Here is a 22,183-nt window from a genome sequence, read left to right as displayed (position 1 = left end):
ATTACTGCCATGGAAAACTCACTAGCCCTGCAATCTCATCACTCATTCTAGTTACACGACTGGCCGCAAGGCTAGCATAAAGACTATAAGGAATAGTTTTAGGCAGTGATCCAGCCATAACACCTTGTGATTGTTCCCTTAGAACATCCGATTACGTTCCACCCAACGTTGTCCTCCCTACTTTATGTTGTCCCGTGTTCAGCTACAGATCTGCATTTTGCCAGTCTGTAGGATTTGCTGGCCGCCCCCTGCTTGGGCTCAAAGTGATAAGTAGTTGTATACAGCATTCGAAATGAAGATGAGGTAATTTTGGAACCTCTTAAATTTGCATTTTCTGAATTGCAGCGTTGGACTTCAGGCTTATCGGTGTTTTTTACGCAAACTTCTGTATCAACGTTTATGTAAGAGGAACGGTAGTATTATAGGAAAATTATTATAGGAGATATCAGTACATTGAATCATTCATCCGACGACCGTGTATAGAAGCCAGGAAAAAGTTGCTATTACCCACGTCGATCCTCTCAAGCGGCGCTGTATTACCCCTACACTCCTAGCCGGGCAGCTCACTAACGAAGAGGGTAGACCACAAGCCGAAGCTGTAAGTGATGCCGAAATGCTTGACGCGTCAGCTGCATTCAACTGCGCCGCACAAGGGTTTGGAGTAGGGGTAGTTATAGGCGATGTAGACGCAACAACTGCACAAGTAGTCATACCAGCCCCAGCCCCTAAAGATATCTTTTCGATGCCTGTAATATTAAAGGTGAAGCTTTCTGCACTAGCACAAACATCATTGGTTGTTGCAGCAAGAAGATCAGTTGCCGGAGCGCTATTATTGGTGTTGAATATAATGCTTTTTATTTGGGTGTACCCAACTGTGGAAGAGCCATTGGGCGGAAACATGGTGCAGTTGTCAGAAGAAAGTAACCAGATGAGCTCCCAGGCGCCTTCCAGTATGGTGAGGTTGTAAAGACTGCTGAACATGTAATATATATTGGAAGTGGTGGTTGGGGAATATGACTGGGTAATGACTCCATCGCTCACAACGGCTAGATGATTGGCACCTGCCGGATATCGGAGGGCCCATTCCAAAGCTAGATTTAGGGCGGCAGCGTCTGTAGGATTATGTATGGCGAATACCAGGGGCATAAGAGGCGTGGGCGCGTAAGTGTCATTTCTAGGGAAAAGAAGATCGACTTCCGCAATTGATGGGAACGGTTGCGCAACAGACCAGTGTGTGTATAGAGGCAGGAGCAGCCATGCTGCATTGTTGAAGCAAAACATGCGGACCAAAATTAAAGCGTCTGTATCCCAGGAGTGAAGACTAGTATGATGAGTTGCGATTGTAAAATTAAATGTAATAAGTAGCAGTCGAGGATGGTGATTAAGGTAAATCCTAACGAGGCGCCCTCTCCGGAAGTCACTCGGCACGAGCCTACGAGCCCCTGAATTGCTTTTAATGATTTGCTCCGCCTATCGTTTTCATGCCTGTGAGCTTCAGCCTTGTTGCTTCCGAAAAGAGCCGTCCGCAGTGAAATTCGCACCCAGTTATCGCAATGATTCGATGATGCATGATCATCTGAAATGACCCGGGCGCTTGGCGGATTTCAGTGAAGCCACGTCTTTATTCTATTCGTTTGCGAGGTTACGTGTGATGTAATGTCGACAAACTATCACAAAGGAAAGCGTCTGTGCCGCAATATATACCTGCATACAATGTGGCAATGTGTGTGGGTTGGACGGGTGACTCAGATAACGTACGGGGGTTAGTGTATGTAACTAATTCAGAATCGAACCCTGTTGGCTTAAAGCGTAACAATGTGGTTGCCACGACTGGAATGTGCAAGGATATACGAATCAATCGAGATCAGCTGACGCTTGAAAATTGACCAGTTAGTGAGTATCGATCGTTTCGTCAATATCACGGGTGAGACCTCACCCAACAATACTGAAATCCCTACATTGAAACTGAATATGGGCCAAGAAAAACAAGCTTTATTAAGGTGGTTACTCTTTCGCCTGGTAGGGAAAATAAGTTCGGGGATATGTTGGGGTACAGCCGGTCCCCGTATCGCTAATTCACAACCAATTGTCGGCCGTTATAACAAATCAGGAGAATACTCAATATTGGATTTTAGTATAAATTCATATAAAAATATATCTAAATAAATTAGTTATTTATAGCTCAGACTTATATTTTAATCTATTTAAGTTTGTACTATATTAGTCTTTCTTATTGAGTTTTCTTTAACATGGTGGTTCAGTCGGCCGGACGTGGACTTGAGTGTTCCGGTGCAGGAAAGAGAAGATGAAAAAAGTTGAGCAGGTGCTCATTTTTTGCGCGAGTTTTATTGGTCATTATTTTATAGTTACTCACTTTATATAGATTACTGCCACACACTCTGGTTAGGAAAGATTATGGGTAGAGTCACGGAGGATTAGAGGACTTGGAATGATAGGTTGGTTCGCCCCAGGAATCTAGCCTCCACCAGAGCACGCGGGGAAGCGGCTCAAAAATGTTTGGAAACGATTTACGGGGTCGTAGTTGAGCGGGGTTCTCGGGGGAGTAGGATTGTAGGGATGCAGTACTCTAGAATGAAAACAAAGATCAGGCCATTTTAAGCATATAGGCATTTAGCGCTAGCCATAACCTAACTGGAAACCAAAGTGGCCTGAATAACAAGTAGATCTTCTACATACTCCTAGTAACTCAACTTCTTAAAAACCCGTGTTTCTTCCACTTGGAAATTGAGGCGTTCTTTAGATGTCTGACTGTATGTAAGGTTTTGTGAGCTTCTGGTTTTTGTGAATAAAATTCGTGGATTGCCGCTGTGTAGGGTTATTGAACAAGAGTACTTAGCGCGTGTATGATAGAACAATGATATTCCTTATCTAGTTAATAAGATCTTAATATTCTTTTATATATTTTACAAAAGCATCAAATTAGCTGTTATAAATGATAATTACTTTTCGGTATAAAAAGCTGCCTATATTATTTAACAGTAATTTGTCTATTCGACCGAGCCCTCGGGGGAGCCTTCGGGGGAATAGATAACAAAGTTCGGCCATGTAATGTTGAGCCCCTTTCTTTTTCCCAATTGAACAAAAGTTTCTTTGTAGAATGTAACTAAAGAAAAAGAGAGCCGAGCAATTGGTTACTGAAGGATTTAATTATTAATACGATCATTTGCGAACGCGGACTTCGGTCGAACCCTTGTACCGTGGCTCGGTAGTAGTTTAGCTGAGTACAAAAACTCCATTGCTCTCTGCCAACGTGAAATACGTAACTCCCTCCAAATTTTATACGTAAATTCATTTATTTAGATCCATTTCATATTCGCCAAAACGAATGCAATCGGATCGAAAGAAGAACACCATGACGGCCGTTCAATCACCAAAACAAAGTCTAGAAAACCCGGACGTGGAGAACACCACAGCGATAGAAGAACCCAAAGAGACAGAATCAGCCCACTCGAAAATAGTAGAGGAAGAGTATCCAGGCACAATACAGTTGGTTTTCATTACTGTTGCCGTGATTTTTAGTATCTTCTTATCGGCTCTTGACCAGGTGAGCCTTTAATATCTTCCCCTGGAAGTGATCATAATGAGAAAGCAATTCGCAAACAACTATGAAATCTGACACAAGTCACACACAAATAGACAATTGTCGGTACCGCAATCCCCAAAATTACTGATGAGTTTCACAACGTCGACAAGGTGTCATGGTTCGGATCTGCTTATTTTATGACCTTTGGTGGCTTCCAGACATCATGGGGCAAGGCATTCTCATATTTCAACTTTAAATACACCTTTCTGTTATCCATGTTTATTTTCGAAGTGGGTAGCTTGATATGCGGTGTGGCTCCAAATACAATTGCGTTTATCTTTGGACGAGCCATCGCAGGATTGGGAGGTGCCGGTATGTCGTCTGGTGCCATGACCATGATTGCATTTTCCGTTGAACCGCGAAGACGACCTCTCTTTGTAGGCTTGGCGGGCTCGACGTATGGGATATCTTCGGTTGTTGGCCCTCTGCTAGGTGGTGTCTTCTCTGATCGCACCACTTGGCGGTGGTGTTTCTACATCAATCTGCCTCTTGGTGGAGTCGCAGCTGCCATTGTTCTCATTTTCTTTACCACACCGGCTCAGTCTAAGCCGATCCCTGCAAGTTGGAAGGAGAAATTTCTTCAGATGGACCCTGTCGGCGTGGCATTGTGCATGGCCTCGATCATCGTCTTTATAATGGCATTTGAGTATGGTGGACAGTCCAGGCCGTGGAACAGCAGTGTCGTGATCGGTCTCCTCGTCGGGTTTCCACTGATAACTGCTGTTTTCGTCATTTGGGAGTATTCTCAGGGAGAGCGCGCCATGATTGTACCCCGTCTTTTTAAGAGACGGTCAATCTGGGCTGGCTCACTGTACCAGTTCTTTCTAGCTGGTGCATACTTCCTGATTCTTTACTACCTACCGATCTACTTCCAGAGTATCCAGAATGTGAGTGCCATTGAGTCAGGTGTTCGAAATTTGGCTATGGTCATCACAATTAGTTTTGCAGTCGTTATAGGAGGCGCCGTCGTCGGCAAAACGGGCTACACAGTTCCCTTCATGATGTTCGGGGCGGCCATAGGCGCTATTGGCACTGGGCTGTTCCGTACCTTTGACTTTCATACGTCGTCCGGTAAATGGATTGGTTATCAGATCTTGACGGGTTTTGGCAGCGCTTTTCCTTTTCAAATAGCAATGAATATTGCTCAGGCCAATTCTAGCCCTGCTGACATGTCCAAGGTCACGGCCACCATGTTCTGTAAGTCTACTCAAAGTGCTGCCATGTTGTCCACGATTCTAACCAGGGCTGAATAGTTTTTCAAACCATTGGAGGCGCATTCTCTCTTGCTGCTGCACAAGCTGCATTCTTGAACACGATCATAAATACCGCCGTAGGTATTGATCGTACACTACTGATAGCCTCAGGCGCTACACAGCTCCGATCCATGTTCTCTCCTGAGCAGCTTCCAATTGTCCTTGACGCATATATGGCTGGTATCAGAGCGGCTTTTGCTATCGCTATTGGTATGATGGGATTTGCCTTCTTCGCAAGTCTTCTGAGTTCATGGAAGAACTTGCATGATCAGAGACCTGAAGGTGCTTCTTCTTCCTCTAAGGGAGACGTAGTTCTTGCTATAGCATAGATATTTGCAACCCTGCTCAGAAAATATAGGATGATAGACATTAGTAAACAATGATAGGTTCATTATTTCAAATGTTGGATTCGCTGGAATATGCCCTGCACAAACAGGTATCCCGGGACTTCATACACAGCCATTGATAGACTCGTGTACTGCATATTTTATTTATTTTCAAAAAGAACATCGCCAATTACAAGTAATCTTCTTGGGATTCAGCTCGTTAAATTTCAATTATATTAAAAAGAATATATACATCTAGCATCATACATAAGTACAGTGAACATTTAGGGTTGGTAAACTCAGCTGATTATTCCTCCGTCGGTGCCCAGCTGTTTTCACCTGCTATCAGACTATCAAAGAAGGCCAAGTCAAAATCCTGGAAAGAGAACCAATCCATCTGAGTGGTTGTAGTTGATTCGTTGTCCAAATTTTGAAGGGCATATGAACTGTACGAAATTCTCTCTGTCTCTTGAGCAAGGGCATGACGATCTGATCGGTTCAAAAGATGATTATTATTCGACGAATATACCGGCTGTAATAAGTTCGTCGTTTCTGGAGGGTTCGTAACCTGCCTGGTAATTTTGATTGCACCAAGGTATGGAAGGTTGATTGATACTGAGTCTTCGACATTACTGCTTTGAGGCTCGAAATACTCAGTTTCCCGCTGCTGTTGCTGACAACCATCAGGACTTGAGTCACCATGCCCCATATCAGTGGAAATCGTATAAACCTGCCCGGTCGCTGCATCTGCCTCAATACTGAGCAAGCACAACAGCAGATTTAACCCTTTCCCCAGAGATCGCTCAAAGCCTTCAGCAGAAGACTTCTGTAAAAGCCTGAGGACTTGTTTCATTATGGCGCGATCGCTGAGCCGTTGGTGCGGCGTGAGTATAGAAGATTTTAACTGAGATGTCTTGGACCCAGACTGAGATGAGTTATGATAGTCGAGATAAACAAGCATAAGAGTTGTAGCTGCTATCAACACAAAATAATCGACTCTCTTGCAATAAAATTTAACCCGCTCCAGGTTTAAAAGCAGAGTGAATCGTGTCAGAATTTCACGACTAGCATGAGTGCAAGCAATTTTAGAGTACTCGTAACTCGTATTGCGAGGATTTGAGCATAATATGTATGGTAAATGGAGCTGGTTGAGTAAGGTATAGTGATGTAAGACATCCACCAGACCCATTACTTCTTTAAATTCAATATCAGCCGCCTGCTTATCTTCTAAGCCAGCAGATGGAGAGAACGGTAGCCAAGATGTGGTTGGCAGGTCCAGAGCCCCTTGAAGCAGCTGATTGTCGATATCGCGAGTTATTTCAAATTCTTCCGCAAAAGAAAACCTCTTGTCTCGTTCAATGATGCGAGCCGCAACTTCTACATGAAGTCGCTCAAGTTGACTTATCCCCGCCAGATGAGTGAATGAATAAGCCGACCTTGTAGTCAGATCTATACTGCCCTGAGACACCCCAAGCATCATGGAGTAGAAGGTATCAAAGTAAACTAATCGAAACCAAAGGTAACGTGATTTTGAACTTTGTTCCGAATCGTCACTGTCTCCCAACCTAGGAAGACCAGGTCGATCAATGCCGAGCAATTGACTTAGATTCAGAGCCCGGCGAAATCGCAGCCAGGCAAGCCGGGTATTACCGTTGTTCGCGTGATACATTCCCTCGAGAAGGATGCATCGAATTCCTTCCATAGTTCCAACCAGGCTCTCGTTCGACATCAAAACACTATTTACGGCGTCCAGTATCCGGTTTTGAATTGTCTGAATTGGCTCAGACATCTGGGAATCCTCACTAGTATCATGAATTTCCTGTAGAACGATAGCTAACAGTAGCAGGTATCTTCCTATGATGGTTGGATGTGCATTATTTGCAGGCACTTCAGCGAATTCTCTTCTTAAGTGCTGGTCATCAGTGATGAGCTCATTGCGCGGCCGTGTATCCAATTGGGAGAGAATCAATGGCCACAATGACACCGCTTGCCTGATGATCTTCATATCGTGTGAAGAAGGTAGAGCATCGTGCAACTTTCTAGAGATTTCGGCATATCTATGTCCATTTGGGGATGGATGAGGCTGGTCAATGACTGAACTACGAGAAGATAATGGTGTTAAAAGAGCAGACGATTCCGTATTGCTGACATTGTGCACGGTAGGAATTACCTAGAGAAAGTTAACAATGAGTTGCTTAACAAGTCCTTGGGATAGCTAAAGCAACCCAGTGTCGCACTTACCAGTGGTAAAGACTCACCCACCGTCGTTATCACTCGGGGAGATGAGGAGGGAGCATAGTCTTCTGAAAATTCTTGACTGACACAGGGAGTTTGACGTCGTCGACAAGCGACGCATGTCGTAGCATGGTCGCCTTTTGAGGACAACGAGCATCTGACCTTTCTGCGCTTGCATTCCCAGCAGCTCCGGGTTCCTTTACGAACTTTCCGAGTCTTCGGAGTAGACTCCAGAATCCGATGAAGAGAATCATCCATGACGTCAACCAGTAGTAATCATGATATCTGTGTTTGTTGTCGAAACAGCGCGAGTTCACAATTTCATTACAGCAAAAGTGGTGCTCTGCCTGTTCTATGTGATTAGCGTTGTAAGCAGAGTTCGCCCGAGATATCGCCTTCGACCGAGGTCACTTCGGCGGAAACTTGGATTCGGCCGAAGCGACATTTGAAACTTAAGTTTATACACTATAGGAACAAATACACAGATATTGTTCTAGATCGTGGGATGGTTAGTCAAATTTTATTTATGAGAACGCAGCTATGGAATTAGAGTTTCGCCATTGCTTTGTAACATAACAAAGCACATGATAAGCTAAAGAATTCTTTATGTCAAGGCCAACCTTCACCAACATCCATTACATTCTCATACCCAACCCAATCATAGAAAGTAGAGATATCCCACAACGAGTAACTCCAAATCCCAATTTCTGTCCTAAATAAACTCACTCCATATACTTCAATTCGTTTTATTTCATAAGCTGCTATATCTAAATGTAGCTATCACGTGACAACGTCCAGGGGCGCAAATCCGCGGCTCGGGATGAATTGACAACTGACTATTTTATTTGTTTTCATCTATCCATGATCGCTGAGAATAGGCGATTTTTAAGAGGAAGTTTAATTTCGATTTAAGTTCCGATTATTTATTCAATCGGCTTTTAAATAACGCTTCAAACGACTTGAAGAGGACTTTTGTTTTCATGCACGCGACAGTGTTGTTTTGTGGGGCGGGTAACAGGCAGACATAAGAGACATGGATGGAACACATGACAAGTATGTTCATCCACTGACTTGCTCAAGCCTTGATGGGTAGCGTTGACTGGGGCAATGTAGATTTACTGGCATGGCTTTGGCCATGTTGTCGTCAGTCGCAATTGGTAAGATAGTATCACCGAAATACCTCGAATCAACGACGCTAATGTGCACTTAGGCTCGAGTTATGTGATTACCAAAAAAGTATTCCTACTGAAATATCATAATCCGCCTATGCCTTTTATTATGCGCGTAACGGACATTGTGTTGATATACTAACATGCTGTCTAATATAGAGCTTAATGCAATCATCTGATCGCCATGGATTCGATGGCTCTGGATTTTCATACGTCAAAAACCCGCTCTGGTGGTGTGGCACGATTACTCGTGAGTTATATTCGAACAATATTTTTTTTGAGATCTAACACTCTCAATGTAGTTGTTTCTGGCGAACTGATGAATACTGTTGCATATGCATTTGCTCCGGCCGTGCTGGTCACGCCATTGGGAGCACTGAGTGTTTTGATAGGGTAAAATCTGAACCCCCTGCAAAACATTAAGTAAAGAGCGTTATTAACAGAAAAAAGGGCCGTCCTCGGCGCATACTTTCTTCAAGAGCGTTTAAACACCGTCGGACGTATCGGCTGTGCAACTTGCCTTCTGGGATCAATACTTCTCGTGCTGCATGCCCCTGCTGATCCAGAGATTGAGACAATTACCGAGATCTTCAAACTTGCCACGAAACCATGTATGCTGCCCACACTTCTCCTCTGCTTCTTTGAGTTGAAGAAGTCTTCTAACAAGTTTGATAAAAGTTTTCCTATTATACCTCTTTTTTGTTGTTGTGTACACCCTCTACGCAGCCATCCGTCTCGCTCCTAGCCACGGGAAATCAAACCCTCTGGTTTACATCAGCATCTGTTCCCTGATGGGATCAATCTCTGTGATGTCTGTCAAGGCATTCGGGATTGCAGTCCGACTTACTGTCGAAGGATCGAACCAATTCGCAAATGCGTCGACATATGTGTTTCTAATTGCCCTTGTGGTTACGACTGTTTCTCAAACGCATTATCTGAATAAAGCAATGAGCCATTTCCCCGCATCCTTGTACGTAACTTCCCATATTACTTAGCCTCATGATTTTCCAGCCATCCGCTTACACCGCTATGTTCTCAGAGTGAACGCAATTTTTTACGTTGGTTTCACAACATGCACACTCTCTGCCTCATTTATCTTCTACCAAGGAATAAACACTGACGACCCTACGAACATTCTCTCCCTGATTTGCGGGTTTCTGTTGGATTTTATGGGGGTGGCTATCTTGACCTTGTCGAAGAATGCAGATTCACTGAAACTTGCTAAGTCAGGCTACAGGGCCGTCGGTCAAGCCGATGATGATGTAGAGTTGGAGCGGACAGATTGATTGTAGATAGATTATGTTATGTTCGTATTTTGTATATTACTACGACTTTTGACATGGTGGTGTTTGAGTCTTGTTTCTGAGAGGAAAGAGGATCTGGAATCCGTGTTTGGATATACGTTTTTTCAATGCTGTATGATTAGACAAGAGGGAGAATGTATGTATGTCTATAGATATCAATATTGGGGATAAATGGGGTAGGGCTTGAGGTAACCTGAAATTACCATGTTAATAGTCAGTGCTCACTAATGTGATATTATCTAGCCTCAATTTATTGTTCATACGAAGTCTTTGATACATCAAATTGTCTATTTACCATTGAAATGTATTGATATGATATACATGAGACGAGAAAACGGCAGTATGGCTACCCGTATGCACCAATTTACGGGTTTGTTCGTTTACTCAAATTCAACGACCATACCGGAACTGGGACTTGGTCATAGCCTAGAGCTGGGTATGGTCGTTAAATTTGACAAATATTCCAATCTGATCACTTAAAAAGACACCCCTGATCTAACGCCTTTACCGGCCCAACGCAAAAAGAGAGCAAAAGCCAAACGCTAACCACCAAAAGTATATCATGTATGACGATAGAAAAATATCAATTGTATTTCATCGATTCTCAATCTGATATACGAATTCATAAATCATCTCAATGTATCCCTTTATTCGGCTGGAGGTTTCTCGGAAGAGCCATCTGATGTTTCAGGAACTGGCTCGGCTGGCTGGGCGGGTTCAGGTTCGGCTTCTGCTGAGATTTCAGGGATTTTGTTTTCAGCTGGAACTGGCGGTGGTATTGATGCCGGCTCAGGTTCAGGCGCAAGCCCAGCCACGACCACAGGATCAGGGTTCGCAGTTGGCGGCATAGGCTCCTTTGAAATGGTAGCTTCGACTGGTGGTGCAAGTTCAGCTACTGCCGTGGGTTCAATTGGCGCTGTTGCGGCCACGGGCAGCGCACTCTCGACAGGTGGTGCAGCTACTATCGGTGATAAAGCTTCTTCTATCGGTGGTGCAGTCTCAACGGGTGCCGCAATAGGTTCTGACGGTGGCGGCCCGACTACTGGCTCTGAGATCGGTTCGACGGTGATGTTTGATTGTCCAGGCGTCTCCTGTGCTTCTGGGGGCGTTATAGGACTTCTCACCGGTTGAGCATCTTCAATTTCCTCGGGTTTATTCTCTAGGCTCATTGCGAGGCTACTCAATAAGTCGACACCTTGTTGTTGTGGAGCTTTTGTCGGTTGGGTGGTCGGCTCCGATGTCACTTGTTCAGACGGCACCTCTTCCACAATGTTTGTTGATTGTTGGACCTGCTCGGTTTCTGTTTTTGCCTGGACTGGTTCAGGCTCCGCTGCTGCCGCCTGCACAATCTCGACAGTCTCTGATTTCTCAACAGCAAGGGCTGCTGGCTCGTATGAATCCGAAGTGAGAGGGGAAGGTGCCTGTTCCTGAGGCACCGAATCATCGGTGGTTGGAGGAATAGGAGAATTGGAGACCTCCGCCTTTTGCTCTTTTTTTTCTACATTTTTAACTTGTTCAGTTGTTGTATGCCTTTCTTCTTCAATGGCTGTGATTTGAATAGCTGCCGAAGATAGATGAGGTGGGGTCAGTTGTTCGGATTCAGGTCGTACTGGAGATTGTGGTGGTTCTAGTAATGAATGCTCTGGCACTGGTGACTCGGCTTTCGCGGCCTGTTTTACTTCAGGAGATTCTGAAACGTGCGGTACTGATTGATCATCAAGAGGTGGGTTTTGTGACGATAGCGCATTGGTCGTAGGTTGCTCGGGCTCTTGAGTTGACGATAACATATCAACATCTATGGATGGTTGAAGGGTTGGAGTGGTATCTTGGTCGAGGACCATTGGTGTAGGTTCTGACGATAAGTCACCTGGTTGAGTTTGTGGAGTCTGTTCTTGTGATGTTATCCCCACAGCTGCAGCACCTGCCTCACCTGCCTCACCTCCCTCACCCTCTTCGTCTTTCATATCCTCGTCTTGTTTGTCACCAATAGCCATTGCGTCTTCTTCTCCGACCTCGACCCCTTCGCCAGGTGCAAACATAACCCGCTTCCGACCTTTCTCGCCTTCATCATTGCTCTTTCGTTTCGGTGGCGATGGCCCATTTTTTTCGCTAGTGGATTCTGGGGCAGTTGGCGCGGCTGGGGCAGCAACCACAACTCCCTCGGTATTTGAAATTCCTACACCTTCTACGACAGTACCTGGTGGTGGTACCACCCTAGTAACCGTTGCATCTGGCTGAGCAGGAGCCACTTGAGACTCGTCCTTGATCTCACCCTCTACCTTCTGGCCCTCAGGAACCCACGCGTCATAAATTGTGACATTTCCAGTATTAGGGTCAGTCTTTTTAACCTTGACCTTTCGCATAGATTGCGTAGCACCAGATGCCCCGGTCGTAAGCGTCCCTGCGACGCCATATAGAGAAGGCAGGCCAGCTCTTCTCTTCGCCAAGAATTCGGCTTCTGGTAGCTCCAGATGTTTGGGTAATTGCGACCATTTCCGTGTTGTATAGCTTCTCTCCATTTTTGTAGCGGGAGTTGTCGCATCTACTTCAACCGTTTCCTTCTCCTCTGTTGCTTGTGAATCTTTTATCGGCGGGCTTAGATAAATATAGCCGGCGCGAGCAGCACGAAGTAAAGCACGGCTGTGTGCCGCCAACAGATGGCTGTCCTTTGGCATTGGCAACTCGGGAAAGGGAAGGTCTGGCTGGGCGTCGCGGCTAGTGCTGCTGGGAATGTCGATCTGGGCATCTTGAGAGACTGTGTGGTTTTGCCGAGTCCAGCGGCGAACAGGCAAGCCTTCGAAGATGTCATTGTCTGCTGCACGACTACGGCTCGCATTATCTGTAAACTGTCGACCAGACCGAGAAGATCTGAACTGCGTAGAGGTTAGTTTGAAATGAGCAGCGCCAAGCTGGATGATCAATTTCACAGCAGAATGATCGCGAACAGAGATAAATGTGACATTCGCAAAATACATATAAATGCAAACAAATTGAAAAATTGCAAAAACATCGCAGAGTGGACCATCAAGATTAACTGGCAAGTGAGCGAGCACGGGTACTTACAGTAGGTGCCATGATGGATCAACGGCGGAGAACACGCTCACGCTGCCTTCAATTAACGTCGCAAAACCGGGAGTTATGTTGTTTCTGAATCGTTGGAGATAGACTAAAGCAATGCGCCAATGGAGCCAATGTCTGATGTCCCCCAAGGTCGATGGGACACGCGTAGGTAGCCGCCAGATCTGCGTGACTTTACTAGAGCGCGGAGCCTTTGCGGAGAGTTTGCGAAATGCGACGAGGAGAGGCGATCATGTGACTACCTTTTCCGGCGTAGCGTGTTTTTTGCAATAAGCCCTAGCTCATCTCAAGATGTTATGTTAATCCATTCCTAATTGAAATTTAATTTCATAGTTCGGAAGTAATAGTAAAGAATGTCTTATCTTTATGGAGCCTGAAAATACAACGGAAAAACCTGGATGTGGCGATAAATATGAACGTATTTCGAAAATATTATGCCGGAGAACATTCTTCAGGCTGACTGTAGACTGAGAACATGATCGCCTTTCACATGTCTCATGACTACCTGATTATTTATATCATTTTGAGTGGAGATGTATGACTAGATAATATCCAAGAGGATATGAAACGCCAAATAGATGGAAATACAGAGTTCTATGTATACAGACGACGTGTTTTCCTACTGAACAGAGCGAGATTGGTTGCAATGGTGCTTTAATATCAACAGCACTCTTTCAGATAGAAACAACCAGTCAATCCCAGCTGTAAAGAGCAGGTTAGTTATGTGAAGAAAACACAATTTGGCTATGTACTCACCCAGTGTCTTTCTGACGTACGATATCACCCTTATCCCCTGTTTGCTTGCCCTGCAATAATTTTATTAGATGTGTTTTTAGAATTGTTGAATGTGATAAATTTCTCACCGTCTTTTGCCCCTCAACGACGAGTCGATCAAGCTGATAGAATTGACTAATAGTAGTTTGCCTCTTTAATTCTCGGCGTCAGTAACTAATCCAAAAAAGGGCACTGCATCCCAATCGTAATTCAAAACTTACCTTCATCATCCTCAAATTCTTTATACCATCCTGAACGAACTCCTGAATCTTCCGCGCGTCAACCTCCTTCTCATGTCCCCGAAACGCATCCCTCGTCCTCCGGCGGGCGTACTCCCGGAAATTGTAATTTGAGAATTGCGATGATTGACGCAGCAAAGAGCGGAACTGAAGCAGACCCCAAACGTTAATTGCGACTGTTCTCAACTTGACTATATTCTGACTATTTACATACCAAAGATCGCACCTGATAAGCGGTGTCGCGAGGTAGCTGAGTGACGGACATGGTGATGAGCGATGATTATAGGATAAATTTTTGACGTTGAGGTAAGGAATCGTGAGACGAAGATGAAATGTGGCTCCGTCGCGCCGGCAATATCGGATAGACGATATTTCACTCCTCGAACCACGACAGTCGTAATCACCGGATATTCAAGGCTGTGATTTATTTTTGGTATCCGAATAAAGTGTATTCCTCTGATAACCAGTGTATGAATTCTCACTGCGTTGTATACCTATAGTAACAGCAAAAAGCGAGATGGCACATGGGGGATGTGTATGTTTTTTTCTTCCTCACACTGTAGTGCGATCGCAGTACCTATAGAGGGAGATTTGATTAGTATTTTGAATTAGAAACATTATAATGGGGTGAACAGAGCACATACCAGATCTCAAGCTGTGCGACGAAGGTCAGCAAAATAACAGCGAGTTGAGGAGCACTTTTTGGCTCTCTCCGCTCCGCACTCGCCGGGTCTCCGCGCGCCGCATCGGACTTATGTGGTTCCGGCGGTATTTGCCATGAAAGGAAACGTCATAAACTGTCTTGGGAGATAAATCCCGACTAACAAAACACATTACGTTGACCCGCCTTGTAGTAAACAAACTACTCTGAATTAAACAGGTATATTTACATGGCACCGAATAAATGAGAACCAGAAATGGCGCAAATCCCTACCCCACCATTATCTCGTGAATCCTCTGTCCAACCTGTAAAGGTGGCCGGCTATGTTTCGGATGACAAGGTCCAACAGCTGGACAAGCTTTTGGAGCACTATCTTCAATTGATAGATCGTCATCAGAAGTTGCAAGAACAATTAGGAAAGAATTTGTCCTCGGTATGTAACCACATTTGCTATATAATGCGGCTCAATCTGACTGAGAATCGAAGGGGGTCTTTTCGCTTACATATGCAAACTACTGCTCACCAACACGAAGATTTGGCGAAGACTACTATGATGAGCGTATGAAAGCTACGCGGAGATTGTAAGAAAGATGGATGTTTATTTTTGGAACTGCGTAGCTAATTGTAATCAAGAGAAATTACTTCACATTCTCTAGCAGGCTTACAAGCTGGCTCGAAGTGGGAGGTGCCTGAATATAAGGTGGAATATGAATCGGTTCTACCCCCAAAGGACAAACAGGGTACTTCCCGATCAAAACAAGAGACCGAAAAGGCGCCGCCTGGTAGTGAAAAGAGCAATAATCACGATGACCAACAGAGCGCTTCGAGTGGGACCGAGGCCGATGGGCAAGAACCAGAAATATTAACACCTTCAACATCATCAGAAAGCCAGGACATCGTCGATAACGACGGCCCTGAAACTAAATCTCAAACAGGCGCAAGGAAACCATTCCGGTCTGACGATCCTATATCCTGGTATGGCATTTTAGTGCCTCCATCTCTGAGGAGCGCTCAAAAGTCTTTCACGGAAGCTATTGATAGCGATATACCCCAACTCGCGTCGGTGCTGGGGGAGATGCGATGTGTTGAGAATCTTGTTCGTGAACTGCGGAAGGAGATAGAGGCTACGTGAAAGTTACATAATTCGAGAGCTAGTCAATTGCGCATAGTCGTTGCATGTAAATGGATTGTACCAATGCTTGTGAAAGCTTGAATACTTTGATGTATCATTAGAATACTACATGTAAGCATCCTTGAGGATGCGTATTTAAACATGTATAATAAGTCTCTGTGACAACAAACAAAGTGGTGATAAAAATACATATTTGAGAACCATAACGGGGGAATACCAGAAGTCCTGATCAAGGAATAATATCAGAGTCGTTGTAGCTAGGGCATCTTTGCCTCTTCGGGCACCTTCCCTTCCGGTGTTGAGTAACGTGAGGACTTAAAATAACAGTATCGTCGTCTAGTATAACGCCCCGAACACTTGATCTTTCACTTTTACTTTGTGATGATGCCGCTTGAGGTGTGTTTCGGTTATTATTTGCTTTGGTTGGGGTTTCGTCATTGTCAATAGGAACCCTAGGCACGCTAGGAACTATAAGTAAGCCTTCCTCACTAAGCCAGCATGGAGGATATATTAGAGACAGAAGCTGTGGTAGTTGTGTTCCGTCACTCGAAAAGTTTTCGAGAGGGGGCATTGAACTGAGAGCTAATTGGCTTTCAGCATTCAAACTGCTATATGCAGGTAGTCCCTGAGCCTCGTAGGGTGGTATAGATGGCGATGAGAAAGGCGAATCCAAATTGTAAACCGGAATATGATCGTGAACACGTGAACTGTGCCCGCTCGTGAAAGAACGTTCCGAACAAAGAGAGGAAATATTGGCATTGAAGCGAGGCGGGCTCACAGCCTGAGAGGCAGATAATATGGGAGGAACCAAGAACCACCGGCTTGCTCTAGTGTCGTTGTCAGAATCCCGTGGGTACGTCTGATTGTGCAAGAAAACCCATCCTTCATGAGATAAAGGCGTAGGTATATCTGGACCAGGTAGGCGTGAATTTCCAGCGGGCTCATAGATGGGGATATCAGGAAGACCAATAATGTCATATTGAACTTCAGGCGATTGGCATCCTAGTTGGCATGTGGATGATGCGTGAACTTCAAGTGAGCTGGATCGACTCGGTGGGAATACACCAGATGCATCAGATAGCAAGGTGTGTTCTGCCTGTCTATAATCGAAGTTCCGATCAAAAGCAGAGCCCCGGAACTCGTGCAGATATTGAGGTCTCGTTTTTGGAGCTATAAGACGTGAGTTCAACTGATGATTGTGATTTTTCTGACGTCGAGATAAATATACAGTCTAATATACGTAGGTATTTCACTCGCACCTCTTTGCCTGGGCATCATTTCGGTAGAACTGCAACCGAACAACTACGTAGTGCAAGATGGTAAGTCTAGAAGATGAGATGAATTCGCCAAACTTATGCAGGTATGATTCACAGAATACTGCTATGTAAATGATGCAGAGGATGACTAGTCCGCGCAGGAGAGCCCGAGGTCACTGCTAGAAGGAGCTCATGTCACGCAAAGCAAGAGCGGCGTCGCAGAGGGAAAGAGCGGCCCTAATGCGGACAGCTTCCTTTTTCCCTTTTACCAGCTGAGAGTATCCTTTCTATTTTTTGATCATCGAATATCACCCGGTCCATGAAAGGAAACCTTCGGCCATCAATTGATCTTATGTTAAGAGTGTGCAGGTCGGCAATAATCATTCTTTTTCCATTTTCACCGACGCACGCCCCCAATGAAACCCTATTTCACAAGCTCGCCGAAATATAGGCCGTTCTCGAAGATTGCGGACATCGACCTTCTTCTTCTGTGCAGACTCGCCAGGCAATACTTTGGTAATGGCGCATCCCGTGACTCTCAGATAGTTTATATTAAAGTGTTGACGGCGCATAGTATTTACACTGTATGCGACTCGCTACGATGTACTTAATCTCGCTTGCTGTCTGATTGGGTGGGGCTGGCGGGCACCGGGTTGTTATTATGCGCGAATATGCGATATGACGGCCCGTCGATGGGAGAAAAGGTGGAGGCTTTCGGCTCAGTTTGAAACGGCGCCGTCGCTCCCCATGGACGCCATGGCCAGTTTTCATTAGCTACGGACGTCTCGAACACGAGAGAGAGCTGACGCTGAAGATGCGATACTGTCGCCTGATTCGACCACAACAGAGCCTGGACCAGCCACCAGTTGTCGAGGTCTATTGTGAAACTCTTAGACTCTCCTCTAAACACTTTTTACTCGCCACAATGTCTACCAGTGATATGCCACAATAGCCCTTTCACCAGAACCAGAACAATGTGTGGCCTTGGGAAAAAACCACCAAGGGACGAATGAATTTCGACATCGGCTCTCGTTGTCGTCGTATCTTCTGCATTGCCCTATCTGACAGGCTGGCCCCATGAATGCATATTAATGCAGGGAAGAATGTGTAGCAACAACCCTGCTAGCTTGTTACACCCAGGGTCAAATTGTCGCGGTTGGAGACTAGCACCGACGCCTCAAGCCTCCCACAACGGCACAACCCCAAGTATGGCTAGACTTTACATTAATCATAAATTATTATGGGACAGCCACTTTTAGCGTTTTGACTCGATTCAACCCGCCGATGTCTCTCTTGCCAGGAGGGGCTAATACGCTGCGACGCCTCGCCGCATAGAATAGTCCCCGGATGGCTCAGTTGACTTCTTCAAAACTTCTGCAGTCTTTCTTTCCCCTGTTTTGAGCTAGACGCTCTCTTCTTTCTCTCACACAGCTGGCCGTGGAATCGTCGTAGCTTGTGTGTCATGTTTAGCTGGTACCTGGGATTTCTAAGACTCTTCCAATGATCCTTCTGTTGTGAATTTAGGTAAGAGACGCCGACAACTGTCAAGCACCATGGATAGTCAAGCTGACCATGACCTATAGGCATTGACTGCCAATCATTCTCTCATTTACCTTCCATTCATTATTGTCATTCGTTTGCAGCTGGGACCTGCCTCTTAGAAACCTGCCACTGGATTTTCCATCATTTTCATGCAGAATTTGCTCTTGAAACCTGATTTCGCTCTTCAAAACACTAACAGGAAGGTCGATCGTCATTTGTGGATCATCTGATTCAGCCAAAAGAATCAAAAATTTATATCCCTGCTCAATTCGTCATCAAACACAAGGACTTCAAACCACCTTGATGGTTGGATTTTGTTCTCACGTACCAATACTCGACTTCTATCACATGAGTGGCTAGAAAATCTGTTCATCGACGTCGTCTTTTTGGGTCGAATTATCATTTCCTTTTAACTCTGATCAATGAGTTCGAAGTCGCGAGCTCCCGGGTTGGAGAGGGGGGGTTCGGTGAAACGGGCAAGGGAGATGCTAAAGGCTGGAATGCGTCCCCAATATAATGATGAATCGAATAAGCCCCCGAGTGCTTCACAGTACATACCGCCTGTACCTTCATATGTTCCCAAGGCACCTCCTCCACCGCGACCAAAGCGACCATCTTACTACGAGAATTCAAGCTCTGAGGATGTGAGTGAAGGAGAAATCAACATCGGTTATCAAGTCGACAGTGATCATAGAGATCCCGTGCCGGCTATGCCAATCCAAGGATTACATGTGGTCAAACACACGGGCCCTCCGCCAACTTCAAGAAGAGGACCATCGTCATTATATTCTCGCCATCCATTTGTGTCCCCAATTCCTGAAGAGTCACCACAGTGGGGAAGAAGTAAGAAGAAAGGATCTTTTGCTTCGAGTGCTGCCATTCCGTCTAGCTGGGGATCTGATGGACCTGTATCCGATGGACCTGTTTCCGATATCCTAAATTTTTATGACTCGGGCAATGATTCGGATGGAGATCGCGATCCATCGACTCTCGTACGCCATGCGAGCTTAGGGAAACGTGGAAAGCCAGCACTGCGTACCATCAGCAAACCACAATCTGGAGTAGCTGCAGGAGAGAAAAGCATGCCAAGTGGTCCTGTGCGTGACGAGCAAGACCAATCTAGTGGACATACTAATCCAGGAAATTTAAAAACCCGACCATCATTTGAGTCTGCCTCAACCGACACAGATTCGATTGATCTGGAGAAAAGAAGAATTGCTATCGAAGCGGAACAGGATGCAATGAATGGCGGACTGGCGGCAGTCGGTCCAGGAATGAGCAGCAAGAAGCGCAACCGACCCCCTAAATTGGACCTCGGCGCCGTCAGGGATGCTGAAGCTCGGGGAAGTCTTACAAGTTTACCTGACCTTATTCGGCGTGCGACAAGGGTTGCATCGAACCTGGAACATGGGCGAACGGCCAGTAAGATGGGGTTGTTGGATTTTTTTGATGGTGGAAAGGAACCTAAACGTCCAAAACCTGCTCACGCTCGCTCATCAGCGTCTCTTTCCGATATCTTAGCTTCTTTTCCACCACCTCGCACTGGCACACCGGATGACGGTGTACGAAGCTCATGGCCATTTCCACCAGTGGGTGTTTCTCGACTACGAAACATGGCGTCTAATGGCGACGATTCTTCAAAGAAGTCAAAGGGTAGACGTATTTGTGGGTTGTCTCTACCACTTTTCGTCACTTTAAGTATTATCGCATTTTTTATCATTGCAGCCGCTGTGATCATTCCTATCGTTCTTGTCGTTCTTCCCAGATCGACAGATAATACGGTATCTACCGCTAGTCCTGCCAATATAACGAACAATTCTACGACCATAGATTGCGGGCAAATATTACCATGTAAGAACAGTGGTGTCAGCGTCTTATCAAACAATAGCTGTTCTTGTGTCTGTGTCGATGGGTTCTCAGGTTCCCAATGCGGAAATGCTACAGATGGAAGTTGTACCACGACACAAATCTCCCAGACTGTCAATGCCACCGTTGGGACCTCTCTTCCTCATATCTTTGCCGACTCACAGTCTAATTTTAGCATACCTCTGAACAGCACTGAGATCCTCAGTCTATTCAACGCCCAAAATGTGTCTTGTACAGTGCAGAATGCCTTGGTGTTTTTCAATACCAAAGGCTCGAAAAGTCAACGCAGTTCTGCAACAGAAAACCAAGAGCCGCAGATAACCAAAGCTTCCAGATCGGACCAAGTGCGGCGGGATAATGGAGACAGCTCTTCTCTTGATGCGCCACCTCCTATTCTCAGTGTTCCATCAACTACAACGAGTACTACTAAAATAGGAGGTCCAATGAGCGCATGGACATCAACATCAACATCTCAACCGACAGCTACAACGTCTACGTCAACATCAACAGCCTCTGGGTCGACATCAACGGGATTGAGTCAGCATATCTTTGACTTTGCTCGGGTTGCCGTTTTGTTTATTTTGGAACAAACACAAAATGTGGATACAGCATCGACTGCACGAAGCGATATTGCTTTGTCGCTACTTTCTAAGTCAGATGCTCCTGCCGGGAGCATGAAAGTGGTTGCAAACAAACAAGAGAGCTTTGTTCTGAATTTTGCCAACTTCACCATCACATTGCCGAACGGCACCGTGGTGGGTGGCGGAAACGGAACGGCAAGTTGAGCGGAATGTCTCGCATTGTATGATTATTTTGGCCTTTTTTGAACATACTAGCACCTGCTGGCCTTCCTTTCTCTCATTCATGTGATTGGTGGACAAACACGCAATCCATTTAGCTATTTCATTTCAGTATCTCTTTTTCCGAATGGATTTTACCATGTACTGTACAGTTGTTTTCTGTCTATATGAGCTTGACCGATCAACCATGGTTGATGTTAATAAAAACGGTTTCAGATATGCCCTCAAGAACAACTTTCTAATCATCCCCCATTGATTGCTATTTCCTTGCAGCGAAGCACCAGCCCCCCGTATTACCCTCGACGCGTAATTACTCCGCACACATCCACGTTTTTAGCCGTGCAACACGGTCCTGCATCGCAACTCAGAAAATTGTGAAGAGAGACTCAGCCACTGACGGCAGTAGGGCCAATACGTCATCAAACCTTGGCTCAGCCAATCGGATTCCCGGGATCAGACGGTCCGCACTGAATCCGGCAAGTCCGGGAGACGTCCCCACACGTTCGGGATGGACGGGTGCATTAATCTTTTCAATCATCATGAAAATGAAAATAGTCTGCAGTATCCGTATACACTTCAAACAGATGCTGATACGTACGAGGCATCTGGAGACACTAGGGATGCTTTCCCCCTACGTGCATGATCCATACGCCGTGGACAGACCCGATACAATGGATGTACCTGAAGCCACGACGAAGTGATTGGTTTTTATGGTTCCTAAAGATCGACATAATTAATTACCAAAAACCTAACACCACAGCACGGATACCACAGTTGCATCTTCTAGAAAATAATGTGCATTGCTTATGATTATACTTCTGCTTCTGCTCAGCTGAGCGTCCTGATGATGCCGGGAAATCTTCGGCTCGGCGTCCGGCAGTCCATCTCTCGGCATCTTCGGGGTGGTGGCAAGGATTGATTCCATGAATCGCGACCGCCAGACT

The 22,183-nt window shown here is 45.5% G+C and overlaps 9 protein-coding genes across 9 annotated transcripts; 4 read left to right on the top strand and 5 right to left on the bottom strand.

Moving 5' to 3' along the window:
- Window positions 1-401: 401 nt before the first annotated feature.
- BGW36DRAFT_370020 (uncharacterized protein) lies at window positions 402-1,698 on the bottom strand. The gene has a single exon (XM_046215202.1). The coding sequence runs from the start codon at window positions 1,279-1,281 to the stop codon at window positions 463-465; it is 819 nt and encodes a 272-aa protein (XP_046076829.1). The 5' UTR covers window positions 1,282-1,698; the 3' UTR covers window positions 402-462.
- Window positions 1,699-3,373: 1,675 nt separating this feature from the next.
- BGW36DRAFT_288452 (putative efflux pump antibiotic resistance protein) lies at window positions 3,374-5,186 on the top strand (the record flags this gene model as incomplete). The annotated part of the gene is made up of 3 exons (XM_046210575.1): window positions 3,374-3,565; window positions 3,658-4,801; window positions 4,858-5,186. The coding sequence occupies 3 exons, from the start codon at window positions 3,374-3,376 to the stop codon at window positions 5,184-5,186; spliced, it is 1,665 nt and encodes a 554-aa protein (XP_046076828.1).
- Window positions 5,187-5,401: 215 nt separating this feature from the next.
- Window positions 5,402-7,897, bottom strand: BGW36DRAFT_414212 (uncharacterized protein). The gene is made up of 2 exons (XM_046219281.1): window positions 7,425-7,897; window positions 5,402-7,353 (listed from the first exon to the last, which is right to left on the bottom strand). Exons 1-2 carry the CDS (start codon window positions 7,674-7,676, stop codon window positions 5,491-5,493), a joined length of 2,115 nt encoding a protein of 704 aa, XP_046076827.1. The 5' UTR covers window positions 7,677-7,897; the 3' UTR covers window positions 5,402-5,490.
- Window positions 7,898-8,202: 305 nt separating this feature from the next.
- On the top strand, window positions 8,203-10,136 carry BGW36DRAFT_370013 (magnesium transporter). Its single transcript, XM_046215201.1, has 8 exons — window positions 8,203-8,471; window positions 8,532-8,575; window positions 8,629-8,654; window positions 8,747-8,837; window positions 8,890-8,980; window positions 9,038-9,198; window positions 9,266-9,557; window positions 9,627-10,136. The coding sequence occupies exons 1-8, from the start codon at window positions 8,452-8,454 to the stop codon at window positions 9,871-9,873; spliced, it is 972 nt and encodes a 323-aa protein (XP_046076826.1). The 5' UTR covers window positions 8,203-8,451; the 3' UTR covers window positions 9,874-10,136.
- BGW36DRAFT_370010 (uncharacterized protein) lies at window positions 10,136-13,246 on the bottom strand. Its single transcript, XM_046215200.1, has 2 exons — window positions 12,955-13,246; window positions 10,136-12,764 (listed from the first exon to the last, which is right to left on the bottom strand). Exons 1-2 carry the CDS (start codon window positions 12,964-12,966, stop codon window positions 10,539-10,541), a joined length of 2,238 nt encoding a protein of 745 aa, XP_046076825.1. The 5' UTR covers window positions 12,967-13,246; the 3' UTR covers window positions 10,136-10,538.
- A 58-nt stretch (window positions 13,247-13,304) lies between these two features.
- On the bottom strand, window positions 13,305-14,693 carry BGW36DRAFT_370008 (putative iron-sulfur cluster biosynthesis protein Isd11). Its single transcript, XM_046215199.1, has 5 exons — window positions 14,627-14,693; window positions 14,197-14,559; window positions 13,965-14,129; window positions 13,726-13,895; window positions 13,305-13,671 (listed from the first exon to the last, which is right to left on the bottom strand). Exons 2-5 carry the CDS (start codon window positions 14,245-14,247, stop codon window positions 13,662-13,664), a joined length of 396 nt encoding a protein of 131 aa, XP_046076824.1. The 5' UTR covers window positions 14,248-14,559; window positions 14,627-14,693; the 3' UTR covers window positions 13,305-13,661.
- Window positions 14,694-14,899: 206 nt separating this feature from the next.
- BGW36DRAFT_287395 (uncharacterized protein) lies at window positions 14,900-15,775 on the top strand (the record flags this gene model as incomplete). Its single annotated transcript, XM_046210505.1, has 3 exons — window positions 14,900-15,076; window positions 15,130-15,224; window positions 15,277-15,775. The coding sequence occupies 3 exons, from the start codon at window positions 14,900-14,902 to the stop codon at window positions 15,773-15,775; spliced, it is 771 nt and encodes a 256-aa protein (XP_046076823.1).
- Window positions 15,776-15,890: 115 nt separating this feature from the next.
- On the bottom strand, window positions 15,891-17,050 carry BGW36DRAFT_444319 (uncharacterized protein; the record flags this gene model as incomplete). Its single annotated transcript, XM_046221639.1, has 2 exons — window positions 15,891-16,945; window positions 17,035-17,050. The coding sequence occupies 2 exons, from the start codon at window positions 17,048-17,050 to the stop codon at window positions 16,005-16,007; spliced, it is 957 nt and encodes a 318-aa protein (XP_046076822.1). The 3' UTR covers window positions 15,891-16,004.
- A 1,945-nt stretch (window positions 17,051-18,995) lies between these two features.
- BGW36DRAFT_264975 (uncharacterized protein) lies at window positions 18,996-21,200 on the top strand (the record flags this gene model as incomplete). The annotated part of the gene is made up of 3 exons (XM_046210117.1): window positions 18,996-19,123; window positions 19,208-20,162; window positions 20,226-21,200. Coding segments are annotated over 3 exons (2,058 nt in total), but the record flags the coding sequence as incomplete, so codon positions are not given.
- Window positions 21,201-22,183: the final 983 nt, after the last annotated feature.

Source organism: Talaromyces proteolyticus, assembly GCF_021365285.1.
Source record: "Talaromyces proteolyticus strain PMI_201 chromosome Unknown BGW36scaffold_2, whole genome shotgun sequence".
Lineage (NCBI taxonomy): Eukaryota > Fungi > Ascomycota > Eurotiomycetes > Eurotiales > Trichocomaceae > Talaromyces > Talaromyces proteolyticus.
The sequence above is the reverse complement of the archived record's forward strand: the minus strand, read 5'-3'. Positions and strand labels throughout refer to the sequence as shown.